The 16,733-nt window shown below is 56.3% G+C and overlaps 1 protein-coding gene across 1 annotated transcript in view; it reads right to left on the bottom strand.

The window, feature by feature from the left end:
* DNAH2 (dynein axonemal heavy chain 2) overlaps window positions 1-16,733 on the bottom strand; it is a 103,383-nt gene that overhangs the window by 28,538 nt on the left and 58,112 nt on the right. The window contains exons 36-58 of the mRNA XM_047757810.1: window positions 16,278-16,381; window positions 16,000-16,189; window positions 15,458-15,638; window positions 14,602-14,729; window positions 14,103-14,255; window positions 13,748-13,873; window positions 9,732-9,950; window positions 9,426-9,543; window positions 9,094-9,230; window positions 8,013-8,150; window positions 7,774-7,932; window positions 7,017-7,169; window positions 6,748-6,839; window positions 6,182-6,380; window positions 5,813-6,037; window positions 4,525-4,629; window positions 3,529-3,717; window positions 3,266-3,351; window positions 3,023-3,153; window positions 2,598-2,747; window positions 1,693-1,860; window positions 1,164-1,324; window positions 417-556 (exon numbers count right to left, since the gene is read on the bottom strand). Of these exons, the coding sequence (XP_047613766.1) occupies window positions 417-556; window positions 1,164-1,324; window positions 1,693-1,860; window positions 2,598-2,747; window positions 3,023-3,153; window positions 3,266-3,351; window positions 3,529-3,717; window positions 4,525-4,629; window positions 5,813-6,037; window positions 6,182-6,380; window positions 6,748-6,839; window positions 7,017-7,169; window positions 7,774-7,932; window positions 8,013-8,150; window positions 9,094-9,230; window positions 9,426-9,543; window positions 9,732-9,950; window positions 13,748-13,873; window positions 14,103-14,255; window positions 14,602-14,729; window positions 15,458-15,638; window positions 16,000-16,189; window positions 16,278-16,381 (3,452 nt within the window). The remainder of the gene's footprint in view (window positions 1-416; window positions 557-1,163; window positions 1,325-1,692; window positions 1,861-2,597; window positions 2,748-3,022; window positions 3,154-3,265; window positions 3,352-3,528; window positions 3,718-4,524; window positions 4,630-5,812; window positions 6,038-6,181; window positions 6,381-6,747; window positions 6,840-7,016; window positions 7,170-7,773; window positions 7,933-8,012; window positions 8,151-9,093; window positions 9,231-9,425; window positions 9,544-9,731; window positions 9,951-13,747; window positions 13,874-14,102; window positions 14,256-14,601; window positions 14,730-15,457; window positions 15,639-15,999; window positions 16,190-16,277; window positions 16,382-16,733) is intronic.

Here is a 16,733-nt window from a genome sequence, read left to right as displayed (position 1 = left end):
AGCTGTCACTCACAGAAAGTCGAGGGTGATTGCCAGGGCCTGGGGCTGGCAGGGGAGTTGTTCACGGGGTGCAGACTGGCAGTTCTGCAAGATGAGACTGTTCTAGGGATCTGTTGTACAGCAATGTGAATATTCGTCACACGACTGAGCTGTCCACTTTCAAATGGTTAAAATAGTTCATTTTACCTGTTTTTCACCACATTAAAAAGTTTAAAAACAACCAAAAAATCCGCACCACCTTCCAGAAAAATAAACGAAGCTGATCTGCCAAAAGAGAGAGGTTGAGTCCTAGCAAGCAGCAGGCGCTTCCTGAAGGAAAGCACAGTCCACGGGAAGGAGATGGGGCGTGGGGGGCAGGAGAGGCCAGAGGCCAAGAGCGGGGACGAGGCCCCTGGGACGGGGGAGGAGCAGGTCACCTGAAGGGGTCGCCCACGGGGCTGAGGCAGAGGATGATGTGCAGGTTGTTGCGCACGCGCTCAATGAGGTAGGCGAAGAGGCTGTCCGAGGACTCGGGCACCTGCTCCGCCCGGGCCTGTTCTATGATGTGCGCCTGGATCTGCACAGAAGCCACACGGGGGGGGGGGGGGTCCCCATCATGGCTCAGCGGTTAACGAACCTGACTAGCATCTGTGAGGACGAGGACGTGGGATGGATCCCGCGCTCAGTGGGTTAAGGATCTGGCATTGCCGTGAGCTGTGGTGTAGGTTGCAGACGTGGCTCGGATCTGGCGTGGCTGTGGCTGTGGTGTAGGCCAAGGGCTACAGCTTCGATTCGACCCCTAGCCTGGGAACCTCCATTTGATGCGGGTGCGGCCCTAAGAGACAAAAAGACCCAAAAAAAGAAAAAAAAAGTAGCCGCATGGTCAGGGGGCTGACGATTCAAGGGTGGAATCCAGGCCAGGAGGGATGAGGGAGCAGCAGGTGAGGCTGGGCTCACGAGGTGTGGGGTTTTTTGTTTTGGGGGATTTTGGGGGGGGGGGCCGTGCTGGTGGCCTGCGGAAGTTCCGGCCCTAGGAATGGAACCTGTGCCACAGCAGTGACAATGCCAGATCCTTAACCTGCTGAGCCACTGGGGAACTCCACAAGGTGTGGCTTTCCACCCGGTGGGGGGTGCTACAGTAGCATCCTCTGGGATCTGGGTAGTGGGCGTGGAGGGGAGCATACCTCTTCAAACTCATCCGTCTTATAGAGATTGGGGACCTCGCCGGAGCTGAGGATGTTGTTAATGTCCTCTAGGAACACCGGGTCAGCGATCTGGGTGTCCGCGAAGAGGAAGGACGTGGCCTTGAGCTCCACCCCCGCCTGGCGATACAGACGCTTGATATCTGCGCCAGATGACACAGACACCCTTCAGATTCACCGCCCTGTCCCTCACCCCTCTTCGTTTCGGCCGTGCCCGCAGCATGTGGACGTTCCCCGGGCCAGGGATCAAACCCGTGCCACAGCAGTGACCCGAGCCACTGCGGTTGACAAGGCCGGATCCTTGACCCGCTGTGCCACAAGGGAACTCTGCTCATTCCTCTTCTGAGATTTAGGACCCCTCCCCCAGCTCACGACACCCATGCGACACGGTCCCCTACATAGCCCGGGCCTGGCGCATCCCTCCACCCGGCTCCGCCCTTCCCTTCTCCTGTCATCACAGGGCTGGGGCAGCTGGTCTCTCACTCCCAGCCCCAAGCCTCTCCCATCTTACCGTCTCGGAATTCCTGCTTCCGGTAATGTTTGGTGACCTCAATCTGGAAGGTGATGTAGTCGCAGATGGATGAGGCCAAGCGGGCCAGGCTCTGGCGCCCGCTGCCTCCAATGCCCACCAAGAGCATGTTGCCCCGAGGCTGTCCAATGACACGCACGATGCGTGTGACTGCGGGGGGAGGGTAGTGAGTTGGCTGAGCAACCTCAGGGGACCTCCAGGCCCTAGGCTGGGGAAGGGGCAGCCTAAAACTGCAAGAGAGGCACCAACAGCTGTGGGCAGAGTGTCTGAAGTCCCAGTAGCAATTCCACTTTTAATTTTAACTTTATTTTATTTGCTTTTTAGGGCTACACCTGCGGCATATGCAAGTTTCCAGGCCAGGGGCTGAATTGGAGCTGCACCTGCAGGCCTCCACCACAGCCACGGCCACACCAGACTCTTAACCCACTGAGTGAGGTCAGGGATCGAACCTACATCCTCATGGATAGGAGTCGGATTGGTTAGTGCTGAGCGGAGCCACAACAGGAACTCCCGAAATTCAACTTTTTCTTTCTTTCTTTCTTTTTTCTTTTCTTTTTTTTTTTTTTTGGCTTCACCCGTGACATGTGGAAGTTCCTGGGCCAGGAACTGAACCCAAGCCAGAGCAGCCACTCAAGTCACCGCAGCGACCATGCTGGATCCTAACCTGTTGCACCACGAGAGAACTCCCGGCAATCTAATCTCCATCGGGTCAGTTAAACACTGTCACCAAGGAAAAGCCCCGCCCACTGCCACGAGGGCCTCTGGGGTCAGGGAGGAAGGCAACTTCTGGGCCGTGAGCTAGGAGAGACTGGGGAAGGAATCCCCGTTTCCCTGGAAAAGCAGAGGACCGGGGCGCCGGGGAAGGCCTGGGAGTCGTAGGCGCTCACTGTGTTCGACAGCCTCTCGAAAGAGCACCAGCTTCATTGGCACCACAGCGGGTGACAGGTTGTACTCGTGCAGCGCCGTCTCCATGGCTGTCTTCAGCGCTGACAGATCGGTCAGGTCTTCGTATACCTTGGGCTCCCGCAGGAAGTCCCCTGAGCCGTGGGAAGAGGGGGTCCGATCACTCCCCAGGCTTCCCCAAAGCGCCCTAGGCATCCACAGGACTCCGTGCCCTAACTCCCCCACCTTTTTTTTTTTTTTTTTTGCCACACCCGTGGCATGGGGAAGTTGCTGGGCCAGGGATCAAACCTGAGACACAGCAGTGACAACGCTGGATCCTTAACCCACTAGGCCACCACGGGACTCCCCAACTCTCCCAACCCATCTCCTTCGAGTCTCCAGCCTACAGGAGCCACAGCACCCAGCTCACCAAAGATAGGAGACCGTTTGTTGGGACAAAGGTTATGAAACGTGAGGTCAAAGAAGGAGCCGAGTTTGTCACTTATGATGCCCACGAAGGCTTCCGTGTCTGCCACATCAACCAGTCGGTCAGAGAAGACCCTGTTGGCAGGGAGCTGGAGTGAGGTCTGGGAGTGAAGAGGAAAGGGCCCAGGGCGGGCATGGAGGCCTGCGCCTGGGGAGGCCTGGATCTGGCGGGGCACAGGGACCTCACCTGAAACATTCGTGGATCCAGAGTCGAGTGATGCTGGCCTTGGTGTCGTGGAAGTCCTTGCTGGCTCTCAGCATGCCCTGGAACACCTGGGGAAGGGGCATGTTCGTGGGGTGGAGGGAGGAGGGGGAGGCCTGCCAGAAGTTTCCGAGAAGGCAGCATTCTAGGGTGGGGGTGATTTGGGGGGTGTGGGATGCTGCCGAGCTCCAAGGCTTACTCCTAGGGGCTGTGCTGGCCCCAAGGGGCAAGGTCAGATGGAGCGTCACCTTGGAGATGTCTCGAAGGTTGAAGAGGTAGTGGATCTTGGCAGGCGTGGGCAGGAAGCGCTGCACCACAGTGTTGTACAGGTCCAAGGTGGCCTCGGTCACCACGTTCCCAATGGGCTTCACCTCTTCCTCAAAGTCCTGAAGCTTCTGATTGATCATGGTGCCAAATATCCGGATGATCTGGGGCTCCTAGAAACACACCCTCAGACTCACTTTCACAGGCTCCCGGCAGAGACTGAGGTCCAGGGAGCAAAGCCCTTGGCCTGGGGCCAGAAAACCCCCCTCCGAAATCAAGAAGAATAATGCATCAGGGCCAATACTTAAAAAAATCAAAGTTAATGCAAACTGTCCCCGGTGGACAAATACCAACATTTAGAAAAAAGATGGGATCTGGACTGCTGGTTTCCCCTTTTGTCTCAGGCTCTAAAATGGCTCAGTGCAGCAAGGTACTAATCTTGGATTTATTTACAATTTTGGTGTTTCGTTCATCCTGAATTTTTGGCGTTATTTTTTAAAATATTATGTTAAAAATATTACCTATCTTGATTTCTGAGGGGGTTTTTTGCAGCCCTGAGCCTAACTCGCCTCACCCTAGTCCTAGGCTGCTCCCAGCCCTCTGCTTTGGGTGCTCTGTTTCTTTCTTTCTCTCTCTTTTTGGCTGCCCCCATGGCACGGGGAAGTTTCTGGCGCCAGGGATCAAACCCACGCCAGAGCTGTAACCAGAGCCACAGCGGTGACAGCGCCAGATCCTTAACCCACTACGTCAGCGGGGAACGACTCCAGCTCTCGGCTTGGCGGCTCCGCTTCCTCTGTGTTTGGGCCCCACGCTCTGCCCACTGGGACGGTTGGCCTCGCAAGCCAGAGCCGGCTCTGCCTTCCTCCCGCAGCGCTCCTAGCTCAGCGCAAGCAGAGGCCCTCCGAGAGCCGTCTCCCCTCCGTACATTGAAGCCCCCTGAACGCAGCTCTGCCCACCGCCTCATTCTCTGGGACACGGACCGTGGGGAAGGCCATGTTGATGATGTTGAAGCGACTCTGCAGCCTTGAGGAGATGACGGTCCGTCCGCCCCCAGGGGGGCCCATGGCAGCCATCAGGAACATGTCCTAGCAGGAGGGGAAGAGAGCGGGCACAGAGCCGGGGAGGGCGTGAGAGGGAGCGGCGGAGAGGAGATGCAGGGACAGCTGGGAAGCGGAGGACAGGGAATTGACGGGCGGGAAGGGAGGGCGGGATGCGGGGCATCTCTTCTGCTGCACCATGTAACCCACGTACCCAGGCTGGAACACAGAGGTGACTTAAAAAAGTAGTTGATTGAGTCTCCCAGACTTTCTCCTTTCTTCTGTTTTTATTATTTATTTATTTTGTCTTTCTAGGGCCGCACACGCGGCACATGGAGGTTCCCAGGATAGGGGACGAGTCGGAGCTGTGGCTGCTGGTCTACACCACAGCCACAGCCACGGCAGATGCGAGCCACGTCTGCGACCCACACCACAGCTCACGGCAATGCCGGATCCTTAACCCACTGAGCGAGGCCAGGGATCAAACATGCATCCTCATGGATGCTCCTCAGATGCTGAGCCACAACAGGACCTCCTCTTCTATTTTTAAATAAATAAATAGATATACATGTATCTGTGTATAACATATGTAATGTTATACACAGATACATATATGTATATACACACAATATAATATGTACACACATATATATATTTCTACCAGTGTGTGTGTGTGTATGTGTGTGTGTGTGTGTGAGCGCGTGCACACGTGCACCTGCGCTCTCAGAAAAGTAGGAATGTGTTCTCAGGTGAGGCTTTGACACTGAGCGCCTGATAGACAGGAGCCCCCGGAGGTCAGGCTGGAACAGCTGTCCACTGATTCAGAAAACAGAAACGAGCCGCTCTGCATCCCATGGGAGAAGAGCCAGGACTGCGGGCGATGCCTGGCTCCGCGGTGGGGAGCGGAGCACTGAGACTGCGGAGGTGGCTACTGAACCGCCGGGGGCGGAGAGGCGGTACGGGCAGTGCGGGTGGCAGCGGCATTGCCATGGGAGTCAGGTGTAAGGGGCCTGGCAGAGGAGTGGAAGCTGGAGGACAGGATCCTTTGGTCACGAAGCACAGGGTGGCCCAAGAGGAGAGTTCCTAACAAGAGCTGACGACTTAGGAGCCGGAGGTCGGGTCCTAAGAAAGGCAGGACACTCTGGTGCGGGGAGGAACACAGGACTAGGGGTTCCCATCCCGGGGGTCCCAGCAGAGCGGGGACTGACAAACAAACTCCTGGGATGCTCACTCGAATATACTTGATGGTCTGCTTCGTTCGATCGTACCAGAAGCCATAGTCAATCCAGAGGCGAATCAGCTCCAGGGGCGGCTGGGACCCGAACATGTCCTTGGCCGGCATGTTGAGGTCATCCATAAAGGTGATCATGCTTTTGCCCCCGAATGGCACATAGACCCCCTTGGTTCTCTTCTCCACCCTGCTCTCAATGATGCTCTGCACGTTATTGGATGTGGTCTGATGAAAAAGGCCCAGGTAAGCGCTCGGGTCGTGTCTCCCCCCCCCCCCAGAGAAGAGGGATCCCAGTGGGGAGCAGAGGCAGGAGAGGGCGGGGGAGGGAGCGGGGAGCCGGCGGCCTGGCCCCTGGGTCCCGCCACCTACCTGCGCAGACATGTTGACAGTGAGCACCGACCACTGGCTCGAGGGCAAGGACTGCAGGACACTCTGGGCGATGGAGGTCTTTCCGGTCCCCACGGGACCCACCAGCAGGACGGGCTTCTGGCTGGCCACCAGCGCGCTCACCAGGTAGTTGTAGCGCACTGTGTCCACGGTGGGCACCGTGATCTTGTAGAAGGGGCAGCTGGCCGGGAAAAGGGGCTGCGTCTCAGGACCAGGGCCCCCTCCCTCCTAACTCCCGCGCCCTTCTGCCTCCCCGTGTTGATTTCCTTCAGCACCACGGCTCTCCGGTCACTAGCCCTGCCACCCACGGGGCCTGGGGATCAGCATTCTCCTCAGGGACCTTGTCCTGTTTCCTCCAGACCCCGCTTCAGGCACTCAGAAGTCGTCTCTGTCCCGGGACCGACACGCTCTTTCCACAGCTCAGGTCTGCACCCCTCCACCCGCGCTCCCACCACCTCTCCCACCAACTGCAGCCCCAAGCCTGACCCGTCCCCCATCCCCACCCCCTCCACCGCCCCCGCCGCTGCCCCCGCAAGGCCGGCTCTCACTTGGGAGGGTAGCGCCAACTCTTAGGGAGCTTATCCTCAAATGATGCCCAACTCCGCATCTTGGGGTCCACAAAGTACTCATACACTGTGTCCTGGGGGGAAGGTGTGTGGGGTTAGCTTCGCCCAGCCCAGAAACAGCACTCCCAGATCCCTGGGTGGAGGAGAGAGGGCGGGGTGGCAGGCTGAAGCCGAGAAGAGTCTGAGGATCAGGGACGCAGGTGGGTTCTGGAACAGGCGCAAGACGGGACACCTGGGCTCGGGGCCCTGACCTTGTTGGGGAAGGAGCCCTCCATCTCGCGGAGGCAGCTGTCGATCCTCTTGCGGCCCTCCTCGTCCACGGCGGCGCACACGGACCAGATCATGCTGAACACGAACATGAGCTCGACCATGGAGGCAAAGTTCTCGCCGTCCGCTGGGTTCATCTGGACGGAAGACGAGAAGGGGACATACCCTGAATCCGTAAGACACGGCGCGTCACAAAGGCTTGGGGTTTCCCTCCCTTCTTGGTTCTGTTTGGAAAACCACAGGGTTGTAGATGCACCTAAGTCAAAACATTTGGATAAAACTGGAGCGACCTGTAGCCTAGCAGTTGCCCTGAGTTTCTTCTCCTCAACTAAGCCACAAAGACATGGTGGGAAACGGTGGAGCCTCTCTCTCCACCGTGTGGAACCCAGGGTCCTAAGCCTGTCCTTCCAGCTCACCCAACACACAACACATCTCTTCCCGGGGTCTCTGCTACAGTGGAGACCACCGATCACCCCACCCTGCCCAGCCGGGAGCGACTCTCACGTCCTTGTTTTTGCGAAAGCCATTCTCTTTATGTAGAGTGCCGGGCATTGCGTATCTTATCTGCTTCAGAGTCCTGGGCTTGGCTTCCCACCACGCCTGCGCAGTGCACCCCCTCCGTGGTGGGTGAGGAGTCTCCACTGCACTCAGGCCTCGTGTTCCAGTTGTGTCCCAGACACGCTGGTTCCCTGAAGTTGCCCCGGGAGGCCCCGAGTCCTTCCTGCCCTGGTGCCCCCTCACCCCGTTCTCTGGTGTGGCCAGGGCCGAGTACAGCTTGCAGAGGGAGACGATGCCGCTGTATTCCGGGACGGGCACCAGCTCGTTGCAGTTGTCCTTCTTGAAGCTCAGTATCCTGTTGATGAACTTCTCGAACATGCGTTGAAGGGGCTCTGCCTCCGCCTGCAGTTGAAGAAGCAGGGGCTCCACCTGGGTCCCCCAGGCCCCGCCGGTTGCTTTCCTCTCCTCCGTTCCTTTCGTACCTTTGGCCTCTTCTCCAGCCACGACTGGACATAGGGCTTCCAGCCCAGGTCAGCGTAGTCAGTGTACACCATGCCACAGCGGGACACGGTGGCTGGAGACGCCACTGCCAAGTTCTCCACTTCGAACAGGAGAGACACCTAAGGATACATTTGGTCAGAACTTTGTCTTTCCCTCAGTAATGAAACCACCCAGGAGTTCCTGATGACCTGATGCTTAAGGATCCGGCATTGTCATTGCTGTAGCACAGGTTCAATCCCTGACTTGGGAACTTCCATGTGCTGCGGGTGCAGCCAACAAATTTTTTTTAAATAAAATAAAATAGGGAGTTCCCGTCGTGGCGCAGTGGTTAACGAATCCGACTAGGAACCATGAGGTTGCGGGTTCGGTCCCTGCCCTTGCTTAGTGGGTGAAGGATCCTGCGTTGTCGTGAGCTGTGGTGTAGGTTGAAGACGCGGCTTGGATCCCGCGTTGCTGTGGCTCTGGCGTAGGCTGGCAGCTACAGCTCCGATTAGACCCCTAGCCTGGGAACCTCCATATGCCCAGGAGCGGCCCAAGAAATGGCAAAAAGACAAAAAAATAAAATAAAACAAAACAAAACCACCCAGAACTCTGATTCCCCAAAGTGTCTCCACCGGGTACCACCTGTGGCAGGACAAATCAAGCCCTGAGTTTTGCAAATGACCTGTCGTGCAATGAGAGCTTGCTCGGGATTAGTTTTATGAAAAATCACTCTCTCGCTTGCACTGTTTGAGCAGGTGGCAAAGGGTTGGCTTTACAGCCCGCGAATTATAACCCCGGGTGCACAAGGGAAGGCCGTCCCTCGCGTGTCAGTGGCAATGAAGCAGCCCAAGTCCACACCATGTGTCCGAGTACCCAGTTCTTGTCTGTACAATTGGCCTCAGCATCCTCAGGAGCCAGGCGTTTTTTTCTTCAGTCCTGTTGCCCTGAATGCAGGCATCCTCCCCGGCCCCGCTCCTGTAGCACCTGCTCTGCTCCTGGGCTTCCGCTGCCGCTCTGCCCCCAGCCCTGCCCCCGGCCCAGCCCGGCACCTGCTCGGCACGGCAACGCGCTTGCTGGCACCTGCTCGGGCATGGCGATGCGCTCGCCGTTGATGAGGGTCAGCACTTTGTTATCGTCCATGACGGAGTTCATGCTCTCGATCCACAGGGTGTCCACGGGGCCATCGAAAAGGATCCACTTCTCATCCGGTTTCTCATCTTGGTAGAAGGCGGACGATAAGGAAACCAGAGTTTTCTCACCGCGTGAGCCCGCCCTTAAACGCATCTCCCGGAGACGCCAGCAGCTGCTTCCTGGCCCGGCAGCCTTCCCAGGGCCTTTTCCCCCAAACTGCGCCTCTCTCCCCCGAGGAGATTCAGGCACCTGCTCTCCCCGCCCCGCGGCCCTCTGGGTACCTGCACATGCCGCCCGCATGACGCTGGACAGGACGCCATCCGTCCATTCATTGGTGTTGAGGTCATACTCTCCGTACAGCTCCCCTAGGGACAGCGCCTTAGGGTTCAAGGGGAACTCCTGCAAGTGCCGCAGGAAGGGGCCGGTGAGCTGCTGGCAGACACACTCCCGGACGCCCGTCTCTTCCCATCCAGGCATCCGCATCGGGCCTCCCTCTCACCCCCGCCAGGCCGCCCTCCTGGTCCGCACGCACGGCCCTCCTGACGCCGCACGGCCCCGCCCCCGCCCCCGCCTCGCTGTCTCCGCACTTTAACGAGGTTGAAGTTGGGGTCTCCCGCGCGGCACAGGGACGACAGGGAGGACTGAAGAATTCGCCACGAGGCCGTCTTGCCGCTGCCGGTGCAGCCCACGATCATGGTGGCGTGGCGGGAGCTCTTGGTCTCATACAGCTGGAGGACCTTGGTGACGGTGAACGGGGAGGCCTGCAGGCCCAGGTCCTGGGTCTCCTGCTCGATGGTCTCCCGCAGCTGAGTGGAGGCAAGATGCAGGAAGCCAAAGAGAGAGGGTGAAGCTTGTCAAGCTCAAAGAAAGTTCCGGGGGCGGGGGGGTCACGTTCACACTGTCACGATGGCCCTGCGGCCCTCTGCACCCCGGCAGCTTTTCATTCCTTGAGAGGATGGCCGCTTGCACAATGAGGAGACTGGGCTCGGAGGCAGCCAGCCCGGGTTCCCAGTTTTCAGCTATGTGAACCTAAAGTGCATTCTCTGAGCCTCAGTTTCCTAACCTGTGAAATGGGAGTCAGGATGGTCCTTTCCTGGTAGGGCTGTTGTGTCGGATGAGATGGTCAACATAAGACTCAATGTCCGACACGCAGCTCCACACACTTTTTCTAGTATCATTTGATATGTATTTGTTAAGCCTCTAAAGTGTGCACCCAGCAGTGTGCTGGGTGCTGAGAACAAAGCAGCGTTCGTCCTACTGCAGAGCTTGAAGGCTGGTGGGGGAGCCAGGCATTAAACAAACCCCCACCTAAGGTAAAAGGGATTGTTTACAGAACCATGACCTATGTGAACTAGTCTCAGACGAGTGTAACATTTTTGAACACACAGAAGGCAACCAAATCATTTCAAGTAGATGCAAGATCTTATTTGTATCTCTCCTACACCACTAAGAGGCCTTACCGCTACTTCCGGCCTCTGTCTGAGAATTAGTCATATTAGCATGTTTGCATGACTGTGCATGTTTGGCATCGTGCCACAAGTTTTTTGTTGTTTTTTTGTTTTTCTTGTTATGGCCACACCCATGGCATAGGGAAATTCCCAGGCTAGAGATCAAATCGGAGTTGCAGTCACATGCCTACGCCACAGCCACAGCAATGCGGTATCTGAGCCGCATCTGTGACCTACACCACAGCTCACAACGCTGGATCCTATACCCACTGAGCGAGGCCAGGGATTCCAACACGCATCCTCATGGATACTAACCCATAACCCGCTGAGTCACAATGGGAATTTCCAAGTCTGAGGTTAAATTTGCTTTTGTTTTGTTTTGGGGAGGTGCCTGTGGCATGTGGAAGTTCCCAAGCCAGGGATCAAACCCACATCACAGCTGTAACCTTTCTTTGTCTCGCATGCAAGCGTCATCCTATGTTCTCTATTTTCCTCTTTCTTGAAACACTCTGGCATTTTGGTAGAGCACATCCTCTGGTAGATTTCTGAGAAAAGGAATTTAGAGGTAAAAATTTTTTTTGGAGAGTGTGCTTGTCTGAAATCTCTTTGATCGGGCTTTCTACGTGACAGGTTCCCTGGGTATAGAATTTGAGGTCGAAAGTAATTTTCCTTCAGAAGGTTGAAGGCTGATCCATTGTTTAGAGTCAATATTGCTATTGAGACGTCCAACATTCTCATTTTTTTTTTTATGGCTGCACCCATGGCACATAGAAGTTCCCGCGCCAGGGATCAAACCCAAGCCATAGCAGCAACCTGAGCCACTGCAGTGACAATGCCAGATCCTTAGCCCTCTGTACCACAAGGGAACTCCCAACACGTAACTTTTTTTTTTTTTGCTTTTCAGGACTGCACCCTCGGTATATGGAAGTTTCCAGGCTAGGGGTCGAATCCGAGCTGCAGCTGCCGGCCTAGACCATAGTTCACGGCAACACTAGATCCAAGTGACATCTGCTGCAGCTTGCAGCAATGCCAGATCCTTAACCCACTGAGCGAGGGCAGGGATTGAACCTGCAACCTCATGGATGCTAGCCGGGTTCATAAGCCGCTGAGCCACAGGGAGAAGTCCCAAGCCCCATTTTTAATAGGATTTACGATGCCTGCCCTCAACTGTACATTGTGTCCCCCAGACCAGAGAGACCTACTATCCTTACCCTCTAGTCCTCTGCCTTAGCCCAGAGACACGGGTCATCCAGGGTCGGGGGGGGGGGCGGCGGGGCGATCTGCTCCCAAGACAATCTGTCTCCAGTCCAGCTGCATCTTCTACTCACTCCTGCCACCTACGCCCTACCGCCAGGCCCCCCGCCTCCAGCCTCCCAGGCTTGCTGAGTGCGTCACAACTTGATTCATTTGTTTCCCAGGGCTCCGATTTCACTGTTTTCACTTCTCCCATTCTCCACATTCTTTCTCGGTACGGAGGCCTTATTTGAAAAAAATCTCTCCAAAAGGAAACGAAATTGTTTTAATCCACTTCTTACCTGGAAGTCCTTTCTCTGTATCATGAGTTGTGGTTTTTAAGTTTCAATTATAATAGTCTTCCATTTCTAGAAATCCTACTGGTTCTTTTCAAGCTTACTTTGTTTACAAGTCTCTTGTTCCTGGATTACAGTTTCAAGCTTCTCTCTTATTTCTTTAAACAAATTAAATTTAGTTATTTAAAAAACTCTGTTCAGGACGTTCCCTTGTGGCACAGTGGGTTAAGGAGCTGGCATTGCCACTGCAGCAGCATGCGTTCCATCACTCCCTGGCCTGGGAACTCCCTCGTGCCACGGCGCGGCCAAAAAAATTCTGTGCTGATTATTTTCCATATCTGAAGTCCTTGTGGATCTGATTCTGCTGTTGTGTTGTTCTCTGGCTTTCCATTTATAGCATCTTGTCTCCTTGCATGTGTTGTGATTTTTGACCAGAAGCTACTCATTTTCTTACACTTTCAGGAGAATTTTTGAGGCTTCAGTTGAAATTTCATTTTCTTAAAAATAATTGGCACTTGCTTCTGCCAGTCACTCGGGGGAGACACTCACCACTGGGAAATACTTAAATTTAAATGTGAGCTTTGGGGGGGTTACACAGCAGAGTCAATTAGGACCGTAAGCCATGTGAGGGCTGACTCCCGCTTAGGAACCTCCAAGGAGACTCGGTCCTCCTTCCCTCAGCAGAGGCCACGACGGCAAGTTTCTTCACCGTTCCCCCTCCTCCAGGGTGGGTTTCTCGTCTTCCCACTTCCCGAAGGTGCTCTCCCTCGTGGATGGAGGCTGACGCAGGACTGTGCTCTCGCTTATACCTCAGAACGTGGGCTGTTTTATCTCCCATCCCCAGGGCCTTAAGTTCAACCAATACTTTCAGGGACAAAGCCAGTTTTCTTGTTCGCCTGCCTCCCCGCTTTTACTCCCTGTTCTTATCCCAGAATCCCTTCTTTCTTGCCAGCTTAGCAACACATTTTAAAGGATGTATATTTATACTTTTTTTTTAATGGCCACGGTCCCAGCATATGGCAGTTCCCGGGCCAGGGACTGAATCCGAGCAGCAGCTGTGGTGCTGTGGCAAGGCCGGATCCTCTAACCCGCTGCGCCAGGCCCGGATGGAAGCCACACCTCCAGAGCAACCTGAGCCGCTGCAGTTGGATTCTTAACCCACTGCGCCACGGCAGGAACACCCTATCTTTATACTTTCATCCAGCATTTTAGTGGTTTCGATTGGAGGGATCATTCAGGGGATCTAAACTACCAGAGTGCCAGCGGAGAAAATGCCTCTGCTGTCTAACAGTCTCCTCTCTGCCACCCCCCACCCTCACATGTCAGCAGCTCCTAGCGTCTCCTCAAAACCCTCCGAATGAGGGGAGGAGTGGAGGGCAGAGGGCTGATGGGCCCAGAGAAAGTGGAAAGGCCGGCGGTCAGAGGGCTCAGTGACGTCAAGGGGTCGCTGGGCGGAAGCGCGTGAGCAGCTGAGTCGGGGGGTAGGGAGGCCGGCTGTCCGGCTCAAAACCACAGCGAGCGAACGGACAGCTCGTCAAGGGGCAGAACCAGACCCAGAAGCCAGGCGTCCTGTCCCCGGATCCACCTTCGCATGCGAGGGCGGGGACAGCCTTGAGGAGCGAATACCTTGCCGTAGTCGATGACGGGGAGCTCGACGCTGGGGAACAGATCTTGCATGATGGCGCTGAACAGGGGCACGTCGGCTGACGTCAGCTTGGCGATGTTCATGTCTCTCATCGAGAGCAGCAGAACCTGGACGGGAGGAGAGACTCGGGCTCGAGGAGCAGGGCTCAGCCACGAGCGACGGATACCCCCGGGCGGGTCCTTAGTGCGCTGAGTAACAGCAGAGGGGCTGAAGGGCGGGGGCGGGGGGGGGGGGGATCCTAATCTAGCGGAAGGAAGGCTCTGGAAAATGTCCGTGAAGGCATGTAGGACCAGGGACAAGGGCGGCTGAGACCCAAGGGCCGTGTCCTCCACCCACCTCTTCGTCAGACAGCCCCGGCTGCAGGCGGCGCTTCTTGCCCGCGTAGCGCAGGAGGGAGGTGAGGGCGCGAAGGCCAAAGTCATAATGGTCCTGTCTGGAGAGCTGCTGCACGGCCAGGGAGTACAGCGTGTACACCTTCTTGGCCAGGACCTGGAGGACAAGAGAGAGGAGGCAACAACCATCTCCCCCAGACCCCTCCGTGGCATCCGGGGTCAGGTACCCATCTGGGAGGCTAGCGCCTGGGGCTCAGGGCAGCTGGGAAGTACTCCCATCCTCGAGGGGAGACCTTGTGACTTGGGCAGTCAGGGATGAGTGACGGTCGTCGCAGAGGGGAGACCACGCTCCTTTGGATTCTTCTGCCTCCAGGGCCTACGGACAGTCATCCGCGTGCCTTGCAGGCGAGGCTGACTGTGAGGCCCTCCGGGGCTCTGCAAGCCTGAGAATAATCACGGCAGGGAAGTAGGGAAGTAATCGGAGACAAGAGGGTGTGGCCTACCTTGCAGTTGCCAAAGCCTTCTCCAAAGAGGATGATCTCGGCAATGAGGGTAGAATCAGGCACCACCATGGCGATTGGGCGGAACATGGATTTAAGATTATCAGGAAGCTCCGTGCGACCAGCATAGCCTGGAAGAGAGCACCGGTTACTCAGAACCCACACTGTTTGCCAAGGACCAGCTTCCCAACCAACCCCATGTGCCCCAGCCCGAGCGCTCCAGTCCTGCCTCTCTCCCCAGCTCTAACTCCAAGATCGCCTCCCTTCTCATCTCAGCCCTGTCTCTGCCCCACCTCTTTCTTGCCTCCGGTCTCTTCCTGACTACCTGCTACATGGCCCCGCTTCAGACTCAAATCACAGAGCTGTCAAGTGCCCACCTCCCCAAGTTCCACGTATAACTAACTCAGCGTCCGTGCTAACAGAAATCCCAGCTGTTTCTCTGATTATTTCAGTACTGAAACCCTTTCCTGTTTTCTCCTAGACCCGAACCCCAGGGTGTTCCCAGGGGACCGTAATGAGAAACCCTAGGCCTGCGCTTTGGGGAAGATTGTCCCATTGGGCAAACGGGATGGCAGGTGGGCGAGACTTCCGGGAGCTGAGTCCAGTGAAAGAAGACGGCTAAGTACCTTAAAAGGCTAGCTCCACAGGTATGTGCATGAGCCTCTCCTTCAGGGAAACCAGCAAGGCTGCCTCCCCTTCTCCCGGATATGTGTGTTTCTCCTTCTCTCACACTTCAATGCCTTTAGCCACATTTTACGTGGCTAAATACACTGGCCTGGGGTGGGGGGGTGGATGCAGAGCTCCTTGCTCTGGACGCTCAGTTCTCCGCCCAGGGGCCCCTCTACTCCCAGGCCCTCACCAGGATTCATGGTGATGAAGATCCCACAGGACCACATCAGATTTATTTCAAAGCCCTCAAAATAGAAGCGGGTGAGGCCGGCGGCCAAGGCAGAGAGGATGGACAGGATCTGCTGGGCCACCACCGACAGCACCTCCACGTTGATGCGGTTAAACTCATCAAAGCAGCCCCAGGCACCCGTCTGTGGGGAAGGCGGAGAGTCGGTGGGAGCAGAAAAGCACCCTCGGACTGGGAGAAACCAGACGTTGTGACTAACACATTCCTGGGGGGACGGCTGAAAGGCGAGGGTTGGAAAGAGACCAGTGGGAAGAGCGCAGAGTCTGCACGCACTCTCTTCTTCAAACATTACGTGATCTTCTGATTTTGCAAATCAGCAAAGAGAAGTTCAGGGAGGGGCAGGGACTTCCCCACCTGCAAAAACTAACGGAGGTCACGCGGTAGCATCGGGTACAAAGCACTGAACCGGATCTGGGTTTTCAGCTGATTTTCTGGAACTAAAAGATACCGAAAGGGCCTCTGGGACAGGCAGGAGGGAGACTGACCTGGGCCAGGCCTGAGTACATCCGGCCCATGGATTTATAGTCCAGGCCCTCGGAGCAGTTGACCACGATGACGTATATGCCGAGGGCCTTGCCCAGGTCCTTGACGGTCTCGGTCTTGCCGGTGCCTGCGGGACCTTTAGGGGAGCCGCCTCGATGCAGGTGCAGTGCTGTGGTCAGTGTCATGTAACACCTGCAAATGAGGACACGGCCCAGGCCAGCCTCCTGGTAGCCTTCGCTCGGCAGTGGCTGCCCCACCCCAAGCACCCTGTTCAGCGGACCTGTCTGTCAGGGGGGTGATGACGAGCCGGCCCGAGTTACCCAGATACTCGTAGCCATACTGGAACTGCGTGTTGGTCTGGCGGATCATGCAGTCGTCGAGATCCTGGGGAAACAGGGCAGAGGAAGAGCGGCGGCTCGGAGGAAGAGCCAGAGCGCGGCGGCCATGGCTGAGAGGAGGGCTGGAGACGCAGGGAGGTGGCAGGGAGAAGGTTGGGGCTCGGTTTCTTTTTTATTTACTTTTTGCTTTTTATTTAATTATTTATTTTGCTTTTTAGGGCCACACCCATGGCATATGGAGGTTCCCAGGCTAGGGGTCGAATCAGAACTGCAGTGGCCGGCCCACACTGCAACCACAGCAATGCCAGATCCGAGCTGTGTCTGCGACCTACACCACAACTCACAGCAATGATGGCTCCTTAACCCACGGAGCGAGGCCAGGGATCAAACCCATATCC

Source organism: Phacochoerus africanus, chromosome 14 (assembly GCF_016906955.1).
Source record: "Phacochoerus africanus isolate WHEZ1 chromosome 14, ROS_Pafr_v1, whole genome shotgun sequence".
Classification (NCBI taxonomy): Eukaryota; Metazoa; Chordata; class Mammalia; order Artiodactyla; family Suidae; genus Phacochoerus; species Phacochoerus africanus.
Note: the sequence above shows the minus strand (reverse complement) of the source record. Positions and strands in the feature narration are given on the sequence as shown.